A 27114-nucleotide genomic window follows, 5' to 3' on the forward strand; every position below is an offset into this window, starting at 1 on the left:
GCTCCTATTTCAAAGCTTGATTGGCTACTAAGAGGAGACCCTGTTTAGCCCCCCTCGCCCCCAGCACCCCGTGCGTACCCAGTTTTCGGTCTTCTTGGCCCTGCGCTCCAGGCCCTTCTGCAGCCGGTCCCCCACGCTGCCCGGCTTCCCGAAGTCGGCCACCAGGTCCCGGGTGTGAGTCCACTCCTCGTCGCTGACGATGGGCTGCAGGGCCTGCAGGTAGCGCTCCAGGGTCTGCTGCAGCGGGGGCACGGGCAGGCAAGGCAGCCCCTCCTGGTGGGCCAGGTACCGGCCTGGTATCTTCGCGGCAGACACTGGCTTCACCAGGCTGAGGGGCTTGATGGCACTCGCGGGCTTCACCTGGGTGAGAGACAAAGGGACAGATGAACGGCGGGCATAGCTGTGGGCCAAGGCGACTGGGTACACCATTTTTTTTATCCATTTTATTGATTGCACTTGATTTCTCGCCCAAACCCCTAGGTGTCACGGCGTAGGTTACATACATCTTAGGCATCTTAGGCCCTTAGATGGGTGTGAGGGGGACAGGTGGGGTCCACACAATAGCGCGAGGTACATACATGCAGAATTTGGCAGCGTGCAGACTGCAGAGACATGCTGGGTTGCATTTACGCTATAGGTATTTGTTGAACAACCAGGTTTTTAGCGGTTTCTTGCATTTTGGGAAGGACGTTTCGTTGCTGAGGTGGGAGGGAAGCGAGTTCCAGATGCGTGGAGCTGCTCTGGAGGCAGGGGTGGACTGGCCTATACTGAACTCTGGAGATTTCCCGGTGGGCCTCTGCACCCTGGGCCTTTTTTCTGTGGTATTTCCAAATTTTCTCATAGGAAAAGCATTGGGCTTGTTGAAAATGTGTCATTTGGGGCCACTTTGAACTTTATTTCCAGGGCCTTTTTTGGTCCCTAGTAATTATTTCCAGGGCCTCTTTTAGTTCCCAGTCCAGCCCTGTCTGGAGGTTGTGACGCGTGGGATGTGGAGGTGTGAACTGACACTGGATCCGAGTGTTCGGGCCGTGTTTTTGCGGGAGATGCTTCGACTGAGATAGATAGGGGCGATGTCAGAGATGCATTTGTGGACGAGGGTGAGAATTTTGTGGAGAATCCTGGCTTGTACTGGAAGCCAGTGAGCGCCTCTTCTGTGTTGAGAAATATGCTCACTTCTGTTAATGCCCCAAGGGCTTTGTTTTGGAGGCGTTGCAGTTTAATTCTTTTTTGAGGTGCCTACCAGTGGAATGTTGCAGTAGTCTATCTTTGTTTGCATAAGGGCCCTGGCAAGGGAGAGGCCTGCTAAGTGATGAGTTTGGCTGTGTGCGTCGCGGAGGAGGCAAGAGCGCTGATGTGGTTATTCATGGCGAGACTAGTCAAGGTAAACTCCTAGAGTTTTGCCTTTGTGAGCAATAGTGATGGGGTGCCGTCTATCACTATGGAGGTGTAATCAGAGTGGAGTTTGCGGAGTCTGGCTGGGGAGCCGAATGTAAGGATCTCTGTTTTTTCTCCATTAAGGCAGAGACTATTGTTGGCCATCCAGTTTTGGATGAGGGAGTAGATTTTGTTGATGCAAGCCGTGTCCTGTTCGAGGTTACCTGCAATGAGTAAAAGTATCTGTGTGTCATCAGCGAAGTTTGTGTAAATTACTCCCATAGCATCTAGACATGCGAAGAGTCATTTTGTGTAGGCGTTGTAAAGCGTAGGGGAGAGACAGGATCCTTGCGGTACTCCAAAGGTACTGGGATGGGATCAGCTGCTTCATCCCCTAGGGTGACTCTTGAGGTGCAGCCAGAGAGGAAGGATTTTATCCATGAAGTGGCTTTCTTGGAGAAGTGAAAGTTGGTGGTTAGGGTTTGGCATCATTTATCATGATCGACTAAATCAAAGGCCGCAGAGGGGTCTAGTAGTAGTAAGATGCACAGTTTACCAGAATCCCCGGTAGAGTCCATCTGGTTTTTCAGGTCTAGGAGGCGGTCTCAGTACTGTGTCTAGGACGGAATCCTGATGGGCTATCCCTTAGCAAGTGGTCCTGTCCTAGGTGGGTTTGTACTTGGGTGTATGCTATTTTATCGATGATTTTGAGGAGAAATGGCACCGTTGTAATGCGCCTGTAGTTCGTAGCGATTGCTGGGTCTAGGGGGTGGTTTTTTGAGCAGGGGTGTGACCCAAGCTACTATAATGGATGCTGGTATTTTGCTAGAGTTCAATGACTCTAGAACAAATTCAGTAATGATGGCAGCTAGTGTAGAGGCACAGTCTTTGACTACTTTCGCAAGGAAACTGTCACCTTTGCAGTTAGATGGCTTAAGAGACGCTATCGTTTTGAGGACCTGATCATTGGTAACTTAATTGAAGTGGAATTCGGGTTCATCAGACCTTGTGATAGTACCCGAGGGGTGAGATGGATGGCAGGGAGCTCTAGGAGCTTTTTTTGCGAGGCTATTTTATTTTGGAGTGTATTCACTTTAGCGGACACAGCATCCTGGGTCCTGGGGCACCAGGCTTTGCTAGTATTGGTAGGGCCGGTGGGTAGGATGGAGGACTCTAGTTGTCGGATAATAGTGAATAGTTCTTTTGTGTTGGAGGCCGCGTTGGAGATACGTTTGTTCAGCGAGTCGGCTTTATGGGAGAGTATACAGAGTTTATAATCTTTTCATAGTTGTTGTAGTTTGATTTGGAGTTCTGGGGAGTGGTCTTTTCTGGATAAACGTTCCAAGGCTCTTTTCTTCATTCTGAGTTCTACAAGTTCATCATTGAACCAGGGGGAGCTGCGTTTGCGCTTAGGCAATTTAGTTTTGAGAGGGGATACTTCATATACAGCGGTTTTCAGACATTGGTTGTAGTGATCCGAGATGCTCTCTATATGAATGCTGTCTAGCGGTTTGGCGTTCAGCAGGTCGTTAAGTAACGGATTTAGGTCATCAGGGGCGAGTTTGCGTGAATTTCTGACCTGAATGGGTGCTGGGTTATATGTTTTGGCTATTGAGTCTGTGTCTAGGTTAATGTTACATTTGATAAACGGTGGTCCGTCCATTGCATCTTGTGGATGTCTACTATGCAGAGGTGTTATGAGGGGGGTTTGGGGGGCTATAGCCCCGGGTCTTTTGGTTGTAGCCCCGGATAGAATCTCAGGGTCTACAACCAAAAGGCTAGCTAGCCCCCAGTCCCAACAATCCCAACATTAGTGTAGCCCCAGATCTTTTCCAGACCTAGCAACCCTCCTGCTACCATGGTTACTGTGGTTTTCAAGGTGAGAATCCAATCAAGAATTCTGCCCTTGGAATCGGTGGGGGCATTCACCATTTGAGTGAATTGCATCTCTCGGAATGCATTGTGGCAGGCTGTTGCTTTGTTGTCCAATGGGTCATTGTATCCTAGATTGAGGTCACCTAGGAGGATGTACTTGGTTTTGGGTTTGAGGAGGGGTGTAATTAAGAGAGGTAGGTCTATGTCTGGATTATTTGAGGCACTCAGTGCTCTGTATACTATTCGGAAATAGATTGTTACCTTAGGGCTAATGGCTAGTTTAAGAGCGAGGACTTCGTAGCCTGTAAGTGATTCCATTTTACATTCCCTAAATTGTAATGAGGTTTTTGTAAATAATAGCCACTCCGCCACCTCTGACATCTAGGCGATCTGCTCAGAGGAGGGTGTACTTGGAAGGGACAGCTAGTGTGATCTGTGGGCCTGCGGCAATATGTAGCCATGTTTCGGTAAGCACTAAGAAGTCGAGTTTTAGTTCTAGAATGCTATTGTGTATATCAATCGCATGAGCCCCAAGGGACCGAACATTTAGAAGGGCTTCTGATAGAGGCTGACTGGTTTTGGGCAAGCTGGAGGAGTGGGCCAAATTGGCCCGAGGGAAGATCGCTGTGGTGTTAATTAGGTTTTGCGGAGACTCATTTGTGGTGGTAGTCTGCAGAAAGCTGGAGTCGGGGTTTTTCTGAGTTACATGAGGTTTAGACTTACTAGTGGCGTTGGGACATGGGGGGTGTGCTGGTTTTTGAAGTGGGGGTGATGGGTACGTGCAGAGAGTCTGTCATTTCTTTTAGGTGCAGTGATGGGTCTTGTTTGGGCTATATTGTGTGTAGTTCTAGAGGAGAGGCGTGTGCGGCACGTTCGGCCTAAAAGTGGCGTGGTTTGGATGTGGGGGTGTAGGCTGCAGTGCTGGGAAGGAATGGCGTGGGGCAGGGTAGGGGGTGGTGTCGGAGGCAGTATAGCCGGGCCAGGCCTGTCTTGAGGAGGATAAAGGTGCCTTTGGAACAGGCTGTATTGTCGACTGGCATGGCAGCTGAAGACCAGCGGTAGGATTGCAAGGTCCGGTGGTGTTGGCGCCGGCAGTCATGGTTTGGTGAAATGAGGCACTATGTAGTAGGAGGAGGTAACTGAGGGTGGAGAAGATTGTGTAGCTTGAGGTTGGGCCTCTAGGGTGTGGGCGCTCAGACCTATTCCTAGGTGGCTCCTTGATCTGCGGGGAGTGTACTCTAACGCAGCGCGAGGCGTGGTATTGCATTGGGGGGGCGCTCTGGCGAGGTGCAGGGGGCGTGAGAGGACGTAAAGTTGCTGTGGTGTGCTGCAGTGCTGGCATGGGGCAGGGCAGGGGACGTGAGAGGACGGAAGGTGGCTGTGGTGAGCTGCAGTGCTGGTGGAGGGCGTGGGGCAGGGCAGGGGGCGTGAGAGGACGGAAAGTGGCTGTGGTGAGCTGCAGTGCTGGTGGAGGGCGTGGGGCAGGGGGCGTGAGAGGACAGAAAGTGGCTGTGGTGTGCTGCAGTGCTGGTGGAGGGTGTGGGGGGGCAGGGGGCGTGAGAGGACGGAAAGTGGCTGTGGTGTGCTGCAGTGCTGGTGGAGGGCGTGGGGCAGGGCAGGGGGCGTGAGAGGACGGAAAGTGGCTGTGGTGAGCTGCAGTGCTGGTGGAGGGCGTGGGGCAGGGGGCGTGAGGACGGAAAGTGGCTGTGGCGTGCTGCAGTGCTGGTAGAGGCTATAACAAGGGGGTTGTCCTACCCTCTATAAATCTAGGAGGTGTACAGGGAAAATTCAGTGTACACTGGTTATTTGGACCCTAGTGGGAACATATATCATTCTGAGCAGCCAGTAAGAAGAACAACATACTTGCTGATGCTGAACACATGACTCAAAAAATAAATGAAAAATGAATTTTAATTTATCATTTGACTTTCTATTATGAGCTTTTAAATAAACTTTATATTTGCAAGAAATTTCAGTTGTTTCATTACATGACAGTCCACGATGTCCATTCGTGGAATAACATACATACATAAAAAATCACTGTATAAAGGAAAATGTTCTCGGTGACATAAGAAGTAGGTTCATAATTTTTGTATCTAACCAACAACTTGAAAATCAAAATGTCCTATGTCATTGAGAATGGAAAACACACTGTGAAAGTGTAAGATGGGGAGACAATTGGATATATGTCTCCTATGCAGTGCTGGTAGAGGGCATGGGGCAGGGCAGGGGGCGTGAGAGGACGGTGAGTGAGCTGCTGTCACGCCTCCTCCCTGCAACACCATTGCTAGACAACCTTCCAGATTCACGTCCACCACCCCTAACCATGCACGCTTTATACGGCGTGTACCGTACCCCATAACATTCATCGCACTCAGCAATTGAATTACCAAGGACGGCTACGACCTTTCCTACATTGGAATCTGCCATGGCGCTTCTCTCCAGGACGGCACCCGTCCACGGGCGCCCGGAGACTACGATCCAGCGCACGAAGTGCTTCCGATCAGGTGACCAAACGCCGGCAACAGACGGCCAATCGCCGGCAGACTCCCCATGCAGCGTCGGGGGTCACATGACGTGGACCCGCGTTTCCCTCGTGACTGTATCACATGATTAATTCAACACAGTCAAAAGGACAGGGGAAACGTGGAACAAACGCTTCACAGCTGCTTTTCGGAGTGCTGCACGGCGTTTTTGGATCTCGCTTAGAATTCGGATTTCTTTGACCACGGAACGTTTCACGGATTGCTTTTGGTCTCTTCCTCAGGCTCAGGCGAACTTTAATCTTCAGACTTCACGACCTTTGGCTTTGCACAAACATTTGAACTTTGGATATTGGACCTTGGTTATTGTTTTCTTGGCTTTCGACTCTGGACTGTTAACAGATCGTTTACGGATCATCCAGTGGCTACCTGACCTACAGGTGTATTCCATCAAGAGTGCCCACAAGGACCCTTCTGTTCCCCTAACCCTTTGAGACATCCTGACCAGCACATTTGGGTAAGCCCTTTAGCTTCTTCCACCATATTGCATTGTGATCATTGTGACTGTCTGCCCTAATCATTTATTGCCTTACAGCGGTCAGGGGGTCCTTCCGGTGTTCCTGGTTCCAGCTTGATGGCACTCCACACCTGTGGCCTCAAGAATTGCATTGGTAGTGATATTATTCTTACCAGTGTGGTACTTGGGGACGGAGGTATCTTGATCTACACGACCATCAAGATCACAACAGACTGAAGCCTTTTGGTCGTCCAGATGGATACTTCTGCCGGGGACCCAGTGGCCGCTTTAATGCAAGCAGTCACAGCCCTTAGGACTGATATGGCCACAGCTACCACCGCTATTCACCATAGACTGGACGCCTTAAACAGCGTCCAACATCCTTTACCCGTTGATGCCGAATTTGGGGACGCTGCCCCCCAGAACCCTGTTCCTCCCACAGTTACTCCGGCTCCCTCTCTGCCCCCTCCTGTGGTACTCCCTAGCCCCATTCCCCTGGCAGCCCCCGAAAGGTTCCATGGAGACCCTAGGAAATATCGCACTTTCTTAAATCAGTGCAAGCTCCATTTCTTGTGCCGGCCCTTGCCATTTCCTGACTCCGTCACTAAGGCAGCTTTCCTACTCTCGCATTTGTCAGGAGTGGCAGCCACTTGGGCAAACCCTTTTTTAGAAAGTGACCATCCTGCCCTATACAACTTCGACCTCTTGGTTAATGAAATGGCAAAAGTCTTCGATACCAGATATAGGGCGCAATCCCAGGACTTGGAGCTTTTGGACCTCACACTCAGGGCAGACAGACGCTTATAGAGTACATAACCCGCTTTAACCAGCTGTCTGCGGAGAGGTCTTAGCCTGAAAACAAAAAGGCGGTTGTATTCTATAGGGGTCTGAGTAGCGCCTTGAAGGATGCCCCCTCAGTTGTCCCATCCTTTCCGGCTATCTATTCAGATCTGGTTGCTCTGGCTTTACAGGAGGATGCCCGAAGGACTGAGCGAAGGGCAGAAGCAGGTTTTTCCAGTCATCACACTTCCCCCTCAACTGATCAAACCCCAGAACCGATTCAAGTAGGCGGGATCCGTAGCCCCATTACTCATACTAAACGGGAACGTAGACGTACTGACAATGCTTGTTTCAACTGTGGTATCAGCGGCCACTGTGTAAAAGAATGTCCTCGCCCACCCAAAAACAAAAATCCGGGTTTTCAGAAGGCTCGCCCCCGAGATCGGGGGTACGGGCGAGCATTCCACTAACCCCTCTGATATCGCTTTTGGTCCCATTAAACCAGTGGTGGTCCAGGCTATGCTGATCCCAGCCCGGGAACGCATGCATTCGGTTCACATTGTTATCGATTCAGGTGCCACTGGCTGTTTTATTGACATCACACTGGCTCAACAACTCAACCTACCATTGATCACCAAAGAACGTCCTGAACCAGTACAGGCCGTAGACGGTACTTCCCTCGCTTCCGACCCCATCAAGCAACAGACTGCTCCTTTGGAAGTCGTAATCCAAGGTACCCACAGAGAAACATTAACTTTTGATCTGATCACTACCCCTCAGTTCGGGATTATCCTCGGGATACCGCGGCTGAAACACCACAACCCTCTGATCAACTGGAGTACCGGACAAGTGTGTTTTGAATCCGAGGTCCGTCAGCATTTTTGCCTGGTAGAGTCGGAATCTTTGTCCAGTCCCGCAAGAGTACTAGGAGCCGTGGCTTCCCTAACCTTGGAAGACGGTATTCCCATAACCACTGCCACTTTATCTCATACTGTTGGGGCCGTCACAGCCGGGATACCCTCAGTATACCAGGACTTCCATATGGTGTTTGATAAAGCCTCAGCAGAGGGCCTACCGCCTCACAGGCCATATGACTGCCCCATCGACTTAATACCGGGAGCTCTGGTACCGAGGGGTCGCATATACTCGCTGTCCCAATCAGAAGAACAGGCCCTGAAGGATTACATCCAACAGGCCTTACGGTTAGGTCACATCCTCCCCTCTTCTTCCCCAGCAGCAAGTCCCATTTTCTTTGTTCTGAAGAAAGAGGGTGATCTGCGCCCTTGCGCCGATTATCGGCGGCTAAATTCCATCACCATTAAGAACAGATACCCCATCCCGCTCATTTCCACGTTGTTGGACAGATTGTCTCACGCATCTATCTACACAAAACTAGACTTACGTGGAGCTTACAATCTGATCCTTATGCGAGAAGGGGACGAGTGGAAGACGGCGTTCTGCTCCCGACAAGGACTGTATGAATATACGGTGATGCCCTTTGGGCTTTGCAATGCCCCAGCCACGTTCCAACATTTCATAAACGATTTGTTCAGTGATATCCTAGATGTATATGTAGTGGTCTATCTAGACGATATCCTGATCTTCTCCCCCACTCTGGAAGAGCATGTCATTCACGTCAGAGAAGTCCTGTCCCGCCTCAAAAAGAACGCACTATTTGCTAAACCTGAAAAATGTCTGTTTCACGCCACCGAAGTTGAGTTCTTAGGATTCCATATTACACCCGGGGGCCTCTCCATGAACCAATCTAAGGTCTGCGCTATCACGGACTGGCCCGTCCCTGTTACACTCAAACAGCTGCAGTCTTTTCTTGGTTTCGCGAACTTCTACCGGCGTTTTATCGCTGGTTTCTCCTCCATTGTTGCACCTTTGACTGCACTAACCAGCCCTCTGGTCCACTATTACTGGACACCGGAACATCAAACAGCGTTTGATACCTTGAAGGAGAGGTTCACCACTGCCCCTGTTCTTCAGCACCCTGATCCTGAACGCCCTTTTGTTTTGGAAGCAGACGCTTCATCGTTTGCATTAGGTGCAGTTCTCTATCAAGCCTGCCCTACCACGGGTCGACTGCACCCGGTGGCTTTCCATTCACGGAAGTTCACTTAATCCGAAGTGCACTATACCGTGACGGAGAAGGAACTATTGGCCATTAAAGACGCTATGCAGACATGGCGGCATCATCTTCTAGGGGCTAAACACCAAACCACCATTTATTCCGACCACAAGAACCTACAGGATTTGGCTTCCCTGAAATGCATGAATAGCCGTCAAGTACGCTGGCATCTGTTTTTTGCTGCATACGATTTTGTAATAAAGCACCGACCCGGGGTGGTTCATGGTAAAGCAGATGCTCTGTCCCACTCCCCAGGGGGAGAATCCCTTCCTTTGTTCCCAGATACCTTGCTGGGAGAAGGCCATGTTATCTGTGCCTGCACCCCCTCACCATCCATGTTAACTACCATACGCCACTGGGTTGTTCACAATAGTCATGCAGTCAGTGAATGGGATCTTATAGTACAGGACGGCTTACCGTTTATCCATGGGAAACTATTCCTGCCCACAAGTGACACGCGCACCCAGGCTCTGAACTCGTCGCATGACGCTGCGATCAATGGCCATCCGGGACAATGCGGTACCCTGGATATATTGAAACAGTGGTGTTGGTGGCCATCGATGAGACGGGATGTAGAGAGTTACGTGAATACCTGCTCAGTATGTGCCCAATGTAAATCCCGAAGGGGTCGTCCTCTAGGTCTACTTCAACCACTACCCATACCCCCGAAGCCATGGAACACGGTTTTGATGGACCTGATTACGGACTTACCTCGCGTACAGGGGTACGACACCATTTGGGTGGTGGTGGACTCTTATACCAAGATGGCCCGTTCCGTGCCCTGCACAGGGATTCCCACGGCACCAGCACTGGCCCGATTGTTTTTCGAATCCATCTTCTGTCTCTTTGGCCTGCCACAGGTTAGTGTCTGACCGGGGTACCCAGTTCACTTCTCGTTTTTGGTGGGCTTTGACCAAGTTTCTGGGCATTGATGTGCATTTCTCTTCCGCTTACCACCCTGAGAGTGATGGTCAGACAGAAAGGGTGAACCAATCCCTAGAACAGTACTTGCGATGCCTTACCCTCCAATATCAGGACACATGGCTAAATCTCTTGCACCTGGTGGAATTTGCCTATAACAACGCTCTACACTCTTCAACAGGCTTCTCTCCTTTCTATTCCCTTTAAGGCCAACATCCTCGTACCCTTCCTTTCCCAGATTTCACACCTACGGCCACCCCTGCTGCCAATGCCTGTGCTCGCGATCTAGTCGCTGTTCACACCCAAACCCTTGTCCATTTGCGGGAATCTCAAGTCTCCATGAAGAAAGCGGCCGATAAGAAACGGTTGGTTGCTCCGGAGTATCGGGTGGGGGATCGGGTGTGGTTGTCTTCCCGGCATTTACACATTCCTGGTTTCTGTAAGCTGCTCCCTCGCTTTGTCGGTCCTTACCGGATCTCCAAAGTCATTAACTCAGTGGCTTTTCGCCTCTCCGTTCCCGCCTCATGGCGGATCCACCCAGTGTTTCACTCTTCTCTGCTCAAACCCTGCCCTGCTCATACCTGTATCATTACACCGCCTGCTCCTGTTTCAGTGTCATCCCCTGACGTATTTGAGGTCAGTGCCATCTTGGGTTTCCGTCTCTGTAGGGGTCAGTTGCAGTACCTGGTGGACTGGTTGGGGTATGGTCCTGAGGATCGCTCTTGGGTTTCCTCTCGGGATGTACGGGCCCTGCTTTTGGTTGCTCGTTTTCATCAGGACCATCCTTCCAGCCCACGGGGTCGTGGACCGTTGGGGGGGGGGGGGGCTCCGTCACACCTCCTCCCTGCCACACCATTGCTAGACAACCTTCCAGATTCACGTCCACCACCCCTAACCATGCACGCTTTATACAGCGTGTACCCCATAACATTCATCGCACTCAGCAATTGAATTACCAAGGACGGCTACGACCTTTCCTACATTAGAATCTGCCATGGCGCTTCTCTCCAGGACGGCACCCGTCCACGGGCGCCCGGAGACTACGATCCAGCGCACAAAGTGCTTCCGATCAGGTGACCAAACGCCGGCAACAGATGGCCAATCGCCGGCAGACTCCCCGTGCAGCGTCGAGGGCCACATGACGTGGACCTGCGTTTTCCTCGTGACTGTATCACGTGATTAATTCAACACAGTCAAAAGGACAGGGGAAACGCGGAACAAACGCTTCACAGCTGCTTTTCCGAGTGCTGCACAGCGTTTTTGGATCTCGCTTAGAATTTGGATTTCTTTGACCACGGAACGTTTCACGGATTGCTTTTGGTCTCTTCCTCAGGCTCAGGCGAACTTTAATCTTCAGACTTCACGACCTTTGGCTTTGCACAAACTTTTGAACTTTGGATATTGGACCTTGGTTATTGTTTTCTTGGCTTTCGACCCTGGACTGTTAACAGATCGTTTACGGATCATCCACTGGCTACCTGACCTACAGGTGTATTCCATCAAGAGTGCGCACAAGGACCCTTGTGTTCCCCTAACCCTTTGAGGCATCCTGACCAGCACATTTGGGTAAGCCCTTTAGCTTCTTCCACCATATTGCATTGTGATCATTGTGACTGTCTGCCCTAATCATTTATTGCCTTACAGCGGTCAGGGGGTCCTTCCGGTGTTCCTGGTTCCAGCTTGACGGCACTCCACACCTGTGGCCTCAAGAATTGCATTGGTAATGATATTATTCTTACCAGTGTGGTACTTGGGGACGGAGGTATCTTCATCTACACGACCATCAAGATCACAACAGCTGCAGTGCTGGTGGAGGGCGTGGGGCAGGGGGCGTGAGAGGACAGAAAGTGGCTGTGGTGTGCTGCAGTGCTGGTGGATGGCGTGGGGGGGTAGGGGGCGTGAGGACGGAAAGTGGCTGTGGTGTGCTGCAGTGCTGGTGGAGGGCGTGGGGCAGGGCAGAGGGCGTGAGAGGATGGAAAGTGGTTGTGGTGTGCTGCAGTGCTGGTGGAGGGCGTGGGGCAGGGCAGGGGGCGTGAGAGGACGGAAAGTGGCTGTGGTGTGCTGCTGTGCTGGTGGAGGGCGTGGGGCAGGGGGCGTGAGAGGACGGAAAGTGGCTGTGGCGTGCTGCAGTGCTGGTGGAGGGCGTGGGGCAGGGAAGGGGGCGTGAGAGGATGGAAAGTGGCTGTGGTGTGCTGCAGTGCTGGTGGAGGGTGTGGGGCAGGGCAGGGGGCGTGAGAGGACGGAAAGTGGCTGTGGTGTGCTGCAGTGCTGGTGGAGGGCGTGGGGCAGGGCAGGGGGCGTGAGAGGATGGAAAGTGGCTGTGGTGTGCTGCAGTGCTGGTGGAGGGCGTGGGGCAGGGGGGCATGAGAGGACGGAAAATGGCTGCAGTGCTGGTGGAGGTGCTGATGGGGCGAGTGAATAGCGTGCGGGCAGGGAGCAGAGTAAGTATCTGTTAGGGAGAATTCTCGGTTTAGGCTGAATTTCCTAACCTAGTGAGTCCCCCAGCAGCTTTGCTGGATTTCTGGAGTTTGTTTTTTTCTGGAGTTTGTTTTTTTCTCCTGCCAAGAGTGAGACTCTTTTTTTTTTCTCCCACTCTTGGACATGATTTGTGGTGTTCCTTTGAATGTTTATGTGTTTCATGGGCTATGGGGTCTTTTACTCCATAGGGTCTCATATGTTTTTCTAGGTGTGTTACACAGCACCCTCCGTGCAGTAACACCGGGGTGTCATAGTGACCCCCCCACCATAGACTCCATACCCTGGGACCGACTACCGTATCCCAGGGCATGTAAAGTCACCATTGGCTTTACTAGTCCCAAATTACTAACAGAACCAGTACAAACCATCATATTGTGGATGTACTGGTAGGGGCAATTAGATTGCCCCTGGGTCTGTTATTCGAGGGGGCACTGTCCCGTCCCCCGTCGTCGAGTTTTGGCTGGTGGCAGTGGATACTACTTTTTATATTCAACCGCGAATATATCTCTATGGGATTTTCCCATTGTTCGAGGCTAATACTTTTTAACATAGCCTCTAACATACCGCTGGTTTATTTATTTAATATTAATTCACGGGTTGGTATTTTCTGCCAGAACTCTGTTTTAAAATGGCGTTTGTGTTCACCTCTGTAACTCCAAACAAAAGGTTGAGCCCTTTGTTCCACTTTTTGGCGGGCTTCTCCAAAGAAGCCTCCAAAAGTGGTGCCACTCTGTCTGGGTACCACAGGGAGTGTGGGAGGGGGTTTAGGCACCCTGGACCGAGTTACCTTGGTAACTCAAGTGGCACTCTTGTGTGATTGGCCCAAGTGGTGAGCCGGCTGGCTCACCACTTAGCATGTTTGATTGACAGCTAGGCTGAGTGAATGGGGGTGTGCTGCATAAAAGCAGGGCTTTTGGGACTGGAACTTCAGAAGTCGCCACAGGACCTGAAAATCCGACGAGTAAGAAGCTGAGCCGACCTGTTACGACGACACCACCGGTGGAGCCCTACTTAACCGACTCACCACTTCCCAACGACAGAGGAGATCTCCCTGCTGGAGAGTATTCTTCCCCTGACTGGTGGGCACAACCAGTTTACCTTCTTTTCTCGCATCCCAGGACGTCTTGTGGTCGAATTGCCCGTGCAAAGCACCCCGGCAACCGGATAGCCACTTACCATTGGACCGTGAATTAAAGGACCGCTCCTTTTAATTGAGAACTCTGCGGCTGGTTTCTTCCCTGGCAGTGCAACGGACTCCTGCTTTCCTCCCCGACGACATCCTCTCTTCCTCCGGAAGAAGCACCGACTTGCACTAGCTGCCAGGAACAACTGCCACCGCTGAAGCGTTCTCACCATTTTAAGGTACCGTGTCCGCCAGGCCTCCCTTTCTAAAGATTGCTAAAAGGTAACAATAATCCCTTAACCTTCTGGACTGGGCTGGCCGCCTTGACCATCTAACTGGTCCCTTTCTTTTGGGTCCAACTCTTTCTGAACTTATTGCGAGACTTTTGGGCACTTTGAACCGTGTGACCTTGGACACATTTCGACCGGAGCCTCTTAAAGTGGGTCTGGCCTTGTTGACTTTGACTTTACGGTTTTAACCTGCCTTCTTCTCCTACTGTGTTCTTCCGAAAGTGTTGGGATCTGTTTCTATCTTTGCTCTGCCTTTCTCTCCCTTGATTTAGAGTGCCATCTTCGTTAAGCGCTCACCGCTGTCTGAAAATAAGTGTTGCTTTACTTAAAACTTGTCTAACTAATCGTTGAAGGGAGTGTATATCTTTCAGTGACCGTGTTTTTGAACTGCTTAATATTAGTGCCAATGTGTTTTTAAATAAATAATTAGATCTCTTTTACACCAAGCCCTGGTCAGCGTTTACTTGTTCTACTGTGTTCTCTTGACCTATTGTGAATACTCTGTATACTGCCTAACTCTTCTTGAGAGAAGTCTGACTGCTCAGCCACAGCTACCAGGTAAATCTGGGTGGTACAGACTGCTACCAATTGGGTTTACTGCCAAACACCTGTAGTCTTAAATCTTTTGCAGTGGTCCCAGAGGGAACTGCACAGGTTTCTGCCTAACAGTATCCAGGCGAGTCGGGAAGCTGAACACTGTTCTAGTTGAGAGGCCGCTATAGTAAGGGCGGTCTGGGGCCACTGCATGCAGGACACAGAAGCAGGATAGGCTGTAGACAGAGCTGTGCACTGTCCTGCATGCAGAGACAATGTAGGTGAACACGGCACAGCAGACTAGCAGGGCCTCAGTGGTGGGTGGCAAGTGCCAGCATGCCCAGGGGCTACTACTCTCTGGGGCAACAGGCAGGTTCTCGCCAGCCATGAGCCTTGACTGAGGCTTTGGGATATGAATTAATGGCACTGGTGAGGTCACTGGAATGCCCATTAAGCGTTCCGCCATTTTTGCTCTTCCAACAACAAACTCTGCAAAAAGGGTCCTTGGTGAACTCAGGGAGGCCTCTTGCCGGTTTCAGCCTCGCACCCACTGTATCCCCCTCATGGCATGAGCATGGATTGGGTGTCGGTAATGTTATGACAGCAACATCGTTATAGGATCTGGACATTCCATGTGTGCTGCACGGCGCGCACATTAGAGGCTGCCTTTGCTGCTAGCCTCAGCCGTCACTCGGCCTCTTGCAGTACCCAGCAACGTCCCCGTCACCCGGTTCCCCCCGCATTCCCGCTCTTTATCAAGGCGCTGCATGGCTCATCAGTGGGGATTTACTGTTGCAGCGCCCTCTGGTGGCCTGCCTCGGTGATGACTCTATCGCCAATGTCACTTAAGCACTCCACAGGGGGCATCTTCAGGCATCCCGTACTGTGGAAGCCCGCCCATACATGCGATGGACTTGCTCTCTGTCAACAGGTGTCCTTCCTCCTGCCCTTAAACGCCACATGACACTCTGCAGCAGGCATTACACCCTGACACAGGTCCAAGGCACCCAGCACCCCCCCCCCCCCGCGTCAGCTGCAAAGGACAACATGCCAACTGGGTCCAGGATGCTTCTGGTGGACACCCGGGTGGGGGTGGGGGCAGCGGTAAGGGCGCCCAAGCAAACACCGCAAGGTCACAGCTTGCAGGCCACAGGCGGCTGTGTACCCCACCCACGCGGAACTGCCAGATGCCCCCTAGACCCAGAAAAGAGACATCCTGAATAACACTCGCAATTAGAGTCCAGTGCTTGGGTACACACCGATGCCATGTGTGCTAGCCAAAGGACCCCAGCCTCCCCCCCCAGCACCAGTCCATTAATGAAGGTGTCCTTTCTGCAGGCGCTGGGGGGGGGGGGGCAGAGGGCGTGTACCTAGCAGTGGCTTGGCTTTCCCTCCTCAGCAGCTCTGGGCTCTGCAGACATTCAGGAGAGCCCTGGGGACATGCTGGGCCTTTCTGCAGGTGCTGAGAGGGCAGAGGGCATGTACCTTGCAGTGGCCCCTGCTTTCCCTCAGCAGCTCTGGGCTCTGCAGGCATTCAGGAGAGCCCTGGGGACATGCTGGGCCTTTCTGCAGGTGCTGAGAGGGCAGAGGGCAGGTACCTAGCAGTGGCCCCTGCTTTCCCTCAGCAGCTCTGGGCTCTGCAGGCATTCAGGAGAGCCCTGGGGACCTGCTGGGCCTTTCTGCAGGCGCTGGGAGGTAGGTGGGGGGCAGAGGACAGGTAATAGCAGTGGCCTGGCGTTCCCTCCTCAGCAGCTCTGGGCTCTGCAGACATTCAGGAGAGCCCTGGGGACATGCTGGGCCTTTCTGCAGGTGCTGAGAGGGCAGAGGGCATGTACCTAGCAGTGGCCCCTGCTTTCCCTCAGCAGCTCTGGGCTCTGCAGGCATCCAGGAGAGCCCTGGGGACCTGCTGGGCTTTTCTGCAGGTGCTGAGAGGGCAGGTACCTAGCAGTGGCCCCTGCTTTCCCTCCTCAGCAGGTCTGCGCTCTGCAGGCATTCAGGAGAGCCCAGGGGACATGCTGGGCCTTTCTGCAGGGGCAGAGAGGGCAGAGGGCAGGTACCTAGCAGTGGCCTCTGCTTTCCCTCCTCAGAAGCTCTGGGCTCTGCAGGCATTCAGGAGAGCCCTGGGGACATGCTGGGCCTTTCTGCAGGTGCTGAGAGGGCAGAGGGCAGGTACCTAGCAGTGGCCCCTGCTTTCCTTCAGCAGCTCTGGGCTCTGCAGGCATTCAGGAGAGCCCTGGGGACATGCTGGGCCTTTCTGCAGGTGCTGAGAGGGCAGGTACTTAGCAGTGGCCCCTGCTTTCCCTCCTCAGCAGGTCTGCGCTCTGCAGGCATTCAGGAGAGCCCTGGGGACATGCTGGGCCTTTCTGCAGGTGCAGAGAGGGCAGAGGGCAGGTACCTAGCAGTGCCCCCTGCTTTCCCTCCTCAGCAGCTCTGGGCTCTGCAGGCATTCAGGAGAGCCCTGGGGACATGCTGGGCCTTTCTGCAGGTGCTGAGAGGGCAGAGGGCAGGTACCTAGCAATGGCCCCAGCTTTCCCTCCTCAGAAGCTCTGGGCTCTGCAGGCATTCAGGAGAGCCCTGGGGGCCTGCTGGGCCTTTCTGCAGGCGCTGGGGTGTAGGTGGGGGGGGGGGCAGATGACAGGTAATAGCAGTGGCCTGGCGTTCCCTCCTCAGCAGCTCTGGGCTCTGCAGACATTCAGGAGAGCCCTGGGACATGCTGGGCCTTTCTGCAGGTGCTGAGAGGGCAGGTACCTAGCAGTGGCCCCTGCTTTTCCTCCTCAGCAGGTCTGCGCTCTGCAGGCATTCAGGAGAGCCCTGGGGACATGCTGGGCCTTTCTGCAGGGGCAGAGAGGGCAGAGGGCAGGTACCTAGCAGTGGCCCCTGCTTTCCCTCCTCAGCAGGTCTGCGCTCTGCAGGCATTCAGGAGAGCCCTGGGGACATGCTGGGCCTTTCTGCAGGGGCAGAGAGGGCAGAGGGCAGAGGGCAGGTACCTAGCAGTGGCCCCTGCTTTCCCTCCTCAGAAGCTCTGGGCTCTGCAGGCATTCAGGAGAGCCCTGGGGGCCTGCTGGGCCTTTCTGCAGGCGCTGGGGCGTAGGTGGGGGGGGGGGCAGAGGACAGGTAATAGCAGTGGCCTGGCGTTCCCTCCTCAGCAGCTCTGGGCTCTGCAGGCATTCAGGAGAGCACTGGGGACCTGCTGGGCCTTTCTGCAGGCGCTGGAAGGGGGGGGGCAGAGGACAGGTAATAGCAGTGGCCTGGCTTTCCCTCCTCAGCAGCTCTGGGCTCTGCAGGAATTCAGGAGAGCCCTGGGGACCTGCTGGGCCTTTCTGCAGGCGCTGGGGCGGGGGGGTGAGGGGGGGAGGGAGGACAGAGGACAGGCAATAGCAGTGGCCTGGCTTTCCCTCCTCAGCAGCTCTGGGCTCTGCAGGCATTCAGGAGAGCCCTGGGGACATGCTGGGCCTTTCTGCAGGTGCTGAGAGGGCAGAAGGCAGGTACCTAGCAGTGGCCCCTGCTTTCCTTCAGCAGCTCTGGGCTCCGCAGGCATTCAGGAGAGCCCTGGGGACATGCTGGGCCTTTCTGCAGGTGCTGAGAGGGCAGGTACCTAGCAGTGGCCCCTGCTTTCCCTCCTCAGCAGGTCTGCGCTCTGCAGGCATTCAGGAGAGCCCTGGGGACATGCTGGGCCTTTCTGAAGGTGCAGAGAGGGCAGAGGGCAGGTACCTAGCAGTGGCCCCCTGCTTTCCCTCCTCAGCAGCTCTGGGCTCTGCGGGCATTCAGGAGAGCCATGGGGACATGCTGGGCCTTTCTGCAGGTGCTGGGAGGGCAGGTACCTAGCAGTGGCCTGGCGTTCCCTCCTCAGCAGCTCTGGGCTCTGCAGGCATTCAGGAGAGCCCTGGGTACCTGCTGGGCCTTTCTGCAGACGCTGGAAGGGGGGGGGGCAGAGGACAGGTAATAGCAGTGGCCTGGCTTTCCCTCCTCAGCAGCTCTGGGCTCTGCAGGAATTCAGGAGAGCCCTGGGGACATGCTGGGCCTTTCTGCAGGTGCTGAGAGGGCAGAGGACAGGTACCTAGCAGTGGCCCCTGCTTTCCCTCCTCAGTAGCTCTGGGCTCTGCAGGCATTCAGGAGAGCCCTGGGCACATGGTGGGCCTTTCTGCAGGCGCTGGGAGGGCAGAGAGCAGGTACCTAGCAGTGGCCCCTGCTTTCCCTCCTCAGCAGCTCTGGGCTCTACAGGCATTCACGAGAGCCCTGGGGACCCGCTGGGCCTTTCTGCAGGCGCTGGGGCGGGGGGGAGAGGGGGGAGGGAGGACAGAGGACAGGCAATAGCAGTGGCCTGGCTTTCCCTCCTCAGCAGCTCTGGGCTCTGCAGGCATTCAGGAGAGCCCTGGGGACATGCTGGGCCTTTCTGCAGGTGCCGAGAGGGCAGGTACCTAGCAGTGGCCCCTGCTTTCCCTCCTCAGCAGGTCCGCGCTCTGCAGGCATTCAGGAGAGCCCTGGGGACATGCTGGGCCTTTCTGCAGGTGCAGAGAGGGCAGGGGGCAGGTACCTAGCAGTGGCCCCCTGCTTTCCCTCCTCAGCAGCTCTGGGCTCTGCAGGCATTCAGGGGAGCCCTGGGGACATGCTGGGCCTTTCTGCAGGTGCCGAGAGGGCAGAGGGCAGGTACCTAGCAGTGGCCACTGCTTTCCCTCAGCAGCTCTGGGCTCTGCATGCATTCAGGAGAGCCATGGGGACATGCTGGGCCTTTCTGCAGGTGCTGGGAGGGCAGGTACCTAGCAGTGGCCTGGCATTCCCTCCTCAGCAGCTCTGGGCTCTGCAGGCATTCAGGAGAGCACTGGGGACCTGCTGGGCTTTCTGCAGGTGCTGGAAGGGGGGGCAGAGGACAGGTAATAGCAGTGGCCTGGCTTTCCCTCCTCAGCAGCTCTGGGCTCTGCTGAAATTCAGGAGAGCCCTGGGGACATGCTGGGCCTTTCTGCAGGTGCTGAGAGGGCAGAGGGCAGGTACCTAGCAGTGGCCTGGCGTTCCCTCCTCAGCAGCTCTGGGCTCTGCAGGCATTCAGGAGAGCCCTGGGGACCTGCTGGGCCTTTCTGCAGACGCTGGAAGGGGGGGGCAGAGGACAGGTAATAGCAGTGGCCTGGCTTTCCCTTCTCTGCAGCTCTGGGCTCTGCAGAAATTCAGGAGAGCCCTGGGCACATGGTGGGCCTTTCTGCAGGCGCTGGGAGGGCAGAGAGCAGGTACCTAGCAGTGGCCCCTGCTTTCCCTCCTCAGCAGCTCTGGGCTCTGCAGGCATTCAGGAGAGCCCTGGGGACATGCTGGGCCTTTCTGCAGGTGCCGAGAGGGCAGGTACCTAGCAGTGGCCCCTGCTTTCCCTCCTTAGCAGGTCCGCGCTCTGCAGGCATTCAGGAGAGCCCTGGGGACATGCTGGGCCTTTCTGCAGGTGCAGAGAGGGCAGGTACCTAGCAGTGGCCCCCTGCTTTCCCTCCTCAGCAGCTCTGGGCTCTGCAGGCATTCAGGGGAGCCCTGGGGACATGCTGGGCCTTTCTGCAGGTGCTAAGAGGGCAGGGGGCAGGTACCTAGCAGTGGCCCCTGCTTACCCTCCGCAGCAGCCCTGGGCTCTGCAGGCATTCAGGAGAGCCCTGGGGACATGCTGGGCCTTTCTGCAGGTGCTGAGATGGCAGAGGGCAGGTACCTAGCAGTGGCCCCTGCTTTCCCTCAGCAGCTCTGGGCTCTGCAGGCATTCAGGAGAGCACTGGGGACCTGCTGGGCCTTTCTGCAGGCACTGGGAGGGGGGGGGCAGAGGACATGTAATAGCAGTGGCCTGGCTTTCCCTCCTCAGCAGCTCTGGGCTCTGCAGGCATTCAGGAGAGCCCTGGGGACACGGCGTCCTTTATGCAGGCGCTGGGAGGGAAGAGGCCTGTACCCACAGCTCTGGGCTCTCCAGTAGATTCCTTTCTGCGGGCACATGCATGTACCTGGCGGTGGCCCCGGCTTTGGGCTGTTGGGCACACGCATCAAATTCGGGAGATGGCTTGGGCCCTTCTGCGGAGGCGGCAGGGGTAGAGACCCGCTATCTTGGGGCCTGGAAATGAGAGAGCGCAGTAAGATCGCCCAGCCCCGAGCCGCAGTGATAAACAAGAAGCCCACCCACAGATGCATACGTCAGGCCACACCTGTAAGGGACATATTGTTTAATCTGGGGCCCTTCCCATTTCAGACACTGCTGCTCTTTCATAGCAGCCGTGCCACAGGCGTGTTACAGAAAGACTCCAATCAAAACTCTGCAATGGAAGCACTCTCACCCTCACAAACACGCGAAGAGTGTGAGGGGCCAGGACTGCATGGCCACGCAAAGCCCCCTCACGCATAAAGAAGGCTGTGTCCTGGCTCTGCTGAGAACCACTCCCACTCTCACAAACACGCACAGAGTGTGAGGGGCCAGGACTGCATGGCCCCGCAAAGCCCCCTCACGCATAAAGAAGGCCTGTGTCCTGGCTCTGCTGAGAAGCACCCACCCTCACAAACACGCGAAGAGTGTGAGGGGCCAGGACTGCATGGCCCCGCAAAGCCCCCTCACGCATAAAGAAGGCCTGTGTCCTGGCTCTGCTGAGAAGCACCCACCCTCACAAACACGCGAAGAGTGTGAGGGGCCAGGACTGCATGGCCCCGCAAAGCCCCCTCACGCATAAAGAAGGCCTTTGTCCTGGCTCTGCTGAGAAGCACTCCCACCCTCACAAACACGCGAAGAGTGCGAGGGGCCAGGACTGCATGGCCCCGCAAAGCCCCCTCACGCATAAAGAAGGCCTGTGTCCTGGCTCTGCTGAGAAGCACTCCCACCCTCACAAACACGCAAAGAGTGTGAGGGGGCCAGGACTGCAGAACCACTCCCACCCTCACCCTCACAAACAAACGAAGAGTGTGAGGGGCCAGGACTGCAGAACCACTCCCACCCTCACCCTCACAAACAAACGAAGAGTGTGAGGGGCCAGGACTGCATGGCCACGCAAATCCCCCTCACGCATAAACAAGGCCCATGTCCTGGCTCTGCTGAGAAGCACTCCCACCCTCACAAACACACGAAGAGTGTGAGGGGCCAGGACTGCATGGCCACGCAAAGCCCCCTAACGCATAAAGAAGGCCTGTGTCCTGGCTCTGCTGAGAAGCACTCCCACCCTCACAAACACGCGAAGAGTGTGAGGGGCCACTCCTACCCTCACAAACACGCGAAGAGTGTGAGGGGCCAGGACTGCATGGCCACGCAAAGCCCCCTAACGCATAAAGAAGGCCTGTGTCCTGGCTCTGCTGAGAAGCGCTCAAATGAAACGCAAACAAGTGAAAATAAGCCTGACAGTCTGTGATAAGGGTGGCACGGAAACCAGTTGGCCAATGTCGGGCAGCCTCGACCTACACAGAAAAGACGGCACCCTCTGGAGAGCATTACAGAAGGCCAGCGTGCCACCTGGACAGAGAGACAGGCGAACCCCCAAGCTGAGGCAAGCATGGCAAAGGTGGCCGTCTAATCTCAGAGACCTCTAATACATAGTGCCACACAGCAGCAGAGGGGTGAGCTTTTGCGTCTAGAGCGCAGATGGAATAAGCCCCATATCGCCCCATGATTGCGATCCGGCGATTAAGCGCCAGATAAGAGTCTCCGGGTGACCTTGCCAGGATTCACCCGAGGAATCCCTGCTCATGGGAGACCCTAACTGAAGCAGTCCTGAGTATTCCCACGACCAAGATGTTGGTCTTTAATAACTGCAGACCTGGTAAAACGCACGACAAAAGGCTTGGAAGGATTAACATTTTAAAAATGAGAAGAAGTCAGCTGGTGCCAGATTACATTCAGGCTGCGCTGTAAACAACCAATGTACGATGATAACTGCACTGCGCTGTAAACTAAACAATGTATGAGCATAAATGCTCTGTGCTGTAAACCAACCAATGTATGATCATAAATGCGCTGCGCTGTAAACAACCAATGTACGATGATAAATGCGCTGCGCTGTAAACAACCAATGTACGATGATAACTGCACCACGCTGTAAACTAAACAATGTATGAGCATAAATGCTCTGTGCTGTAAACCAACCAATGTACGATGATAAATGCGCTGCACTGTAAACCAACCAATGTATGATCATAAATGCTCTGTGCTGTAAACCAATGTATGATCATAAATGCGCTGGGCTGTAAACAACCAATGTACGATGATAAATGCGCTGCGCTGTAAACAACCAATGTACGATGATAAATGCGATGCGCTGTAAACAACCAATGTACGATGATTACTGCAGTGCGCTGTAAACTAAACAATGTATGAGCATAAATGCTCTGTGCTGTAAACCAACCAATGTACGATCATAAATGCTCTGTGCTGTAAACCAACCAATGTATGATCATAAATGCGCTGCGCTGCAAACAACCAATGTACGATGATAAATGCGCTGCACTGTAAACCAACCAATGTATGATAAATGCGCTGTAAACCAACCAACATACGATGATAAATGCACTGCAAACCAACCAATGTATGATGGTAAATGCACTGCGCTGTAAACCAACCCATGTACGATCATAAATGCACTGCAAACCAACCCATGTATGATCATAAATGCACTGTGCTATAAACCAACCAATGTATGTTATGATACGATAGGTTATTTATAACCAGGTTTCTAAGTGCGGACCCAGGGATGGAACCCGTGGTGCTCTGTGTGGTCTTGCTTCCAAGGCGAGCATGTTGCAGCTGAGCTACGCTCCTGAGACAATCATAAATGCACTGCTCTTCAAACCAACCAATGTATGATAAATGCTCTTCAAACCAACCAATGTATGATAAATGTGCTATAAACCAATAATGTATGATAAATGTGCTGCGCTGTAAACCAGCCAATGTCTTATATGATAGGTTATTTATAACGTCCTTAATACCCAGAGGTTTCTAAGCGCAAACCCGGGATCGAACCTGTGGTGCTCTGCATCGTTTTTCTTCCAAGGCGAGCACGTTGCTGCTGGGCTATCCTCCCAAGACAAAATCATAAATACACTGCACTGTAAACCAACCAATGTATGATCATAAATGTGCTGCACTGTAAACCAACCAATGTATGATAAATGCGCTGCGCTGTAAAGCAACCAATGTATGATGATAAATACGCTGCGCTGTAAACCAACCAATGTATGATAAATGCGCTGCGCTGTAAACCAACCAATGTATGATCATAAATGCGCTGCGCTTTAAAGCAACCAATGTATGATCATAAATCCGCTGCGCTGTAAACCAACCAATGTATGATCATAAATGCGCTGCATTGTAAAGCAACTAATGTATCATAAATGCGCTGTGCTGTAAAGCAACCAATGTATGATCATAAATGCGCTGTGCTGTAAAGCAACCAATGTATGATCATAAATGCACTGTGCTGTAAAGCAACCAATGTATGATCATAAATACGCTGCGCTGTAAACCAACCAATGTATGATAAATGCGCTGTGCTGTAAAGCAACCAATGTATGATCATAAATGCGCTGCGCTGTAAACCAACCAATGTATGATAAATGCGCTGTGCTGTAAAGCAACCAATGTATGATCATAAATGCGCTGCGTTGTAAAGCAACTAATGTATGATCATAAATGCGCTGTGCTGTAAAGCAACCAATGTATGATAAATACGCTGCGCTGTAAACCAACCAATGTATGATAAATGCGCTGTGCTGTAAAGCAACCAATGTATGATCATGAATGTGCTGCGCTGTAAAGCAACCAATGTATGATCATAAATACGCTGCGCTGTAAACCAACCAATGTATGATAAATGCGCTGTGCTGTAAAGCAACCAATGTATGATCATAAATACGCTGCGCTGTAAACCAACCAATGTATGATAAATGCGCTGTGCTGTAAAGCAACCAATGTATGATCATAAATGCGCTGCGCTGTAAACCAACCAATGTATGATAAATGCGCTGTGCTGTAAAGCAACCAATGTATGATCATAAATGCGCTGCGTTGTAAAGCAACTAATGTATGATCATAAATGCGCTGTGCTGTAAAGCAACCAATGTATGATAAATACGCTGCGCTGTAAACCAACCAATGTATGATAAATGCGCTGTGCTGTAAAGCAACCAATGTATGATCATGAATGTGCTGCGCTGTAAAGCAACCAATGTATGATCATAAATACGCTGCGCTGTAAACCAACCAATGTATGATAAATGCGCTGTGCTGTAAAGCAACCAATGTATGATCATAAATACGCTGCGCTGTAAACCAACCAATGTATGATAAATGCGCTGTGCTGTAAAGCAACCAATGTATGATCATAAATGCGCTGCGCTGTAAACCAACCAATGTATGATAAATGCGCTGTGCTGTAAAGCAACCAATGTATGATCATAAATGCGCTGCGTTGTAAAGCAACTAATGTATGATCATAAATGCGCTGTGCTGTAAAGCAACCAATGTATGATAAATACGCTGCGCTGTAAACCAACCAATGTATGATAAATGCGCTGTGCTGTAAAGCAACCAATGTATGATCATGAATGTGCTGCGCTGTAAAGCAACCAATGTATGATCATAAATGCGCTGCGCTGTAAACCAACCAATGTATGATAAATGCGCTGTGCTGTAAAGCAACCAATGTATGATCATGAATGTGCTGCGCTGTAAAGCAACCAATGTATGATCATAAATGCGCTGCGCTGTAAACCAACCAATGTATGATAAATGCGCTGTGCTGTAAAGCAACCAATGTATGATCATGAATGTGCTGCGCTGTAAAGCAACCAATGTATGATCATAAATACGCTGCGCTGTAAACCAACCAATGTATGATAAATGTGCTGCGCTGTAAACCAACCAATGTATGATAAATGCGCTGTGCTGTAAAGCAACCAATGTATGATCATAAATGCGCTGCGCTGTAAACCAACCAATGTATGATAAATGCGCTGTGCTGTAAAGCAACCAATGTATGATCATAAATGCGCTGCGCTGTAAACCAACCAATGTATGATAAATGCGCTGTGCTGTAAAGCAACCAATGTATGATCATAAATGCGCTGCGCTGTAAACCAACCTATGTATGATAAATGCGCTGCGCTGTAAACCAACCTATGTATGATAAATGCGCTGTGCTGTAAAGCAACCAATGTATGATCATAAATGCGCTGCGCTGTAAACCAACCTATGTATGATAAATGCGCTGCGCTGTAAACCAACCAATGTATGATAAATGCGCTGTGCTGTAAAGCAACCAATGTATGATCATAAATGCGCTGCGCTGTAAACCAACCAATGTATGATAAATGCGCTGTGCTGTAAAGCAACCAATGTATGATCATAAATGCGCTGCGCTGTAAACCAACCAATGTATGATAAATGCGCTGTGCTGTAAACCAACCTATGTATGATAAATGCGCTGCGCTGTAAACCAACCTATGTATGATAAATGCGCTGTGCTGTAAAGCAACCAATGTATGATCATAAATGCGCTGCGCTGTAAACCAACCTATGTATGATAAATGCGCTGCGCTGTAAAGCAACCAATGTATGATCATAAATGCGCTGCGCTGTAAACCAACCAATGTATGATAAATGCGCTGTGCTGTAAAGCAACCAATGTATGATCATAAATGCGCTGCGCTGTAAACCAACCTATGTATGATAAATGCGCTGCGCTGTAAAGCAACCAATGTATGATCATAAATGCGCTGCGCTGTAAACCAACCAATGTATGATAAATGCGCTGTGCTGTAAAGCAACCAATGTATGATCATAAATGCGCTGCGTTGTAAAGCAACTAATGTATGATCATAAATGCGCTGTGCTGTAAACCAACCTATGTATGATCATAAATACGCTGCGCTGTAAAGCAACCAATGTATGATAAATGCGCTGTGCTGTAAACCAACCAATGTATGATAAATGCGCTGTGCTGTAAAGCAACCAATGTATGATCATAAATGCGCTGCGCTGTAAACCAACCTATGTATGATAAATGCGCTGCGCTGTAAAGCAACCAATGTATGATCATAAATGCGCTGCGCTGTAAACCAACCAATGTATGATAAATGCGCTGTGCTGTAAAGCAACCAATGTATGATCATAAATGCGCTGCGTTGTAAAGCAACTAATGTATGATCATAAATGCGCTGTGCTGTAAACCAACCTATGTATGATCATAAATACGCTGCGCTGTAAAGCAACCAATGTATGATAAATGCGCTGTGCTGTAAAGCAACCAATGTATGATCATAAATGCGCTGTGCTGTAAAGCAACCAATGTATGATCATAAATGCGCTGCGCTGTAAACCAACCTATGTATGATAAATGCGCTGTGCTGTAAAGCAACCAATGTATGATAAATGCGCTGTGCTGTAAAGCAACCAATGTATGATAAATGCGCTGTGCTGTAAAGCAACCAATGTATGATCATAAATGCGCTGTGCTGTAAAGCAACCAATGTATGATAAATGCGCTGTGCTGTAAAGCAACCAATGTATGATCATAAATGCGCTGTGCTGTAAAGCAACCAATGTATGATAAATGCGCTGTGCTGTAAACCAACCAATGTATGATAAATGCGCTGTGCTGTAAAGCAACCAATGTATGATC

At 52.1% G+C, this 27114-nt stretch overlaps 1 protein-coding gene across 2 annotated transcripts in view; it reads right to left on the reverse strand.

The window, feature by feature from the left end:
* CRAT (carnitine O-acetyltransferase) overlaps positions 1-27114 on the reverse strand; it is a 362964-nt gene that overhangs the window by 305436 nt on the left and 30414 nt on the right. For both annotated transcript variants that reach the window (XM_069609217.1, XM_069609218.1), the window contains exon 2: positions 79-360. In XM_069609217.1, coding sequence (XP_069465318.1) covers positions 79-360 — 282 coding nt within the window. The remainder of the gene's footprint in view (positions 1-78; positions 361-27114) is intronic.

Source organism: Ambystoma mexicanum, chromosome 8 (assembly GCF_040938575.1).
Source record: "Ambystoma mexicanum isolate Mex_15411 chromosome 8, UKY_AmexF1_1, whole genome shotgun sequence".
Classification (NCBI taxonomy): Eukaryota; Metazoa; Chordata; class Amphibia; order Caudata; family Ambystomatidae; genus Ambystoma; species Ambystoma mexicanum.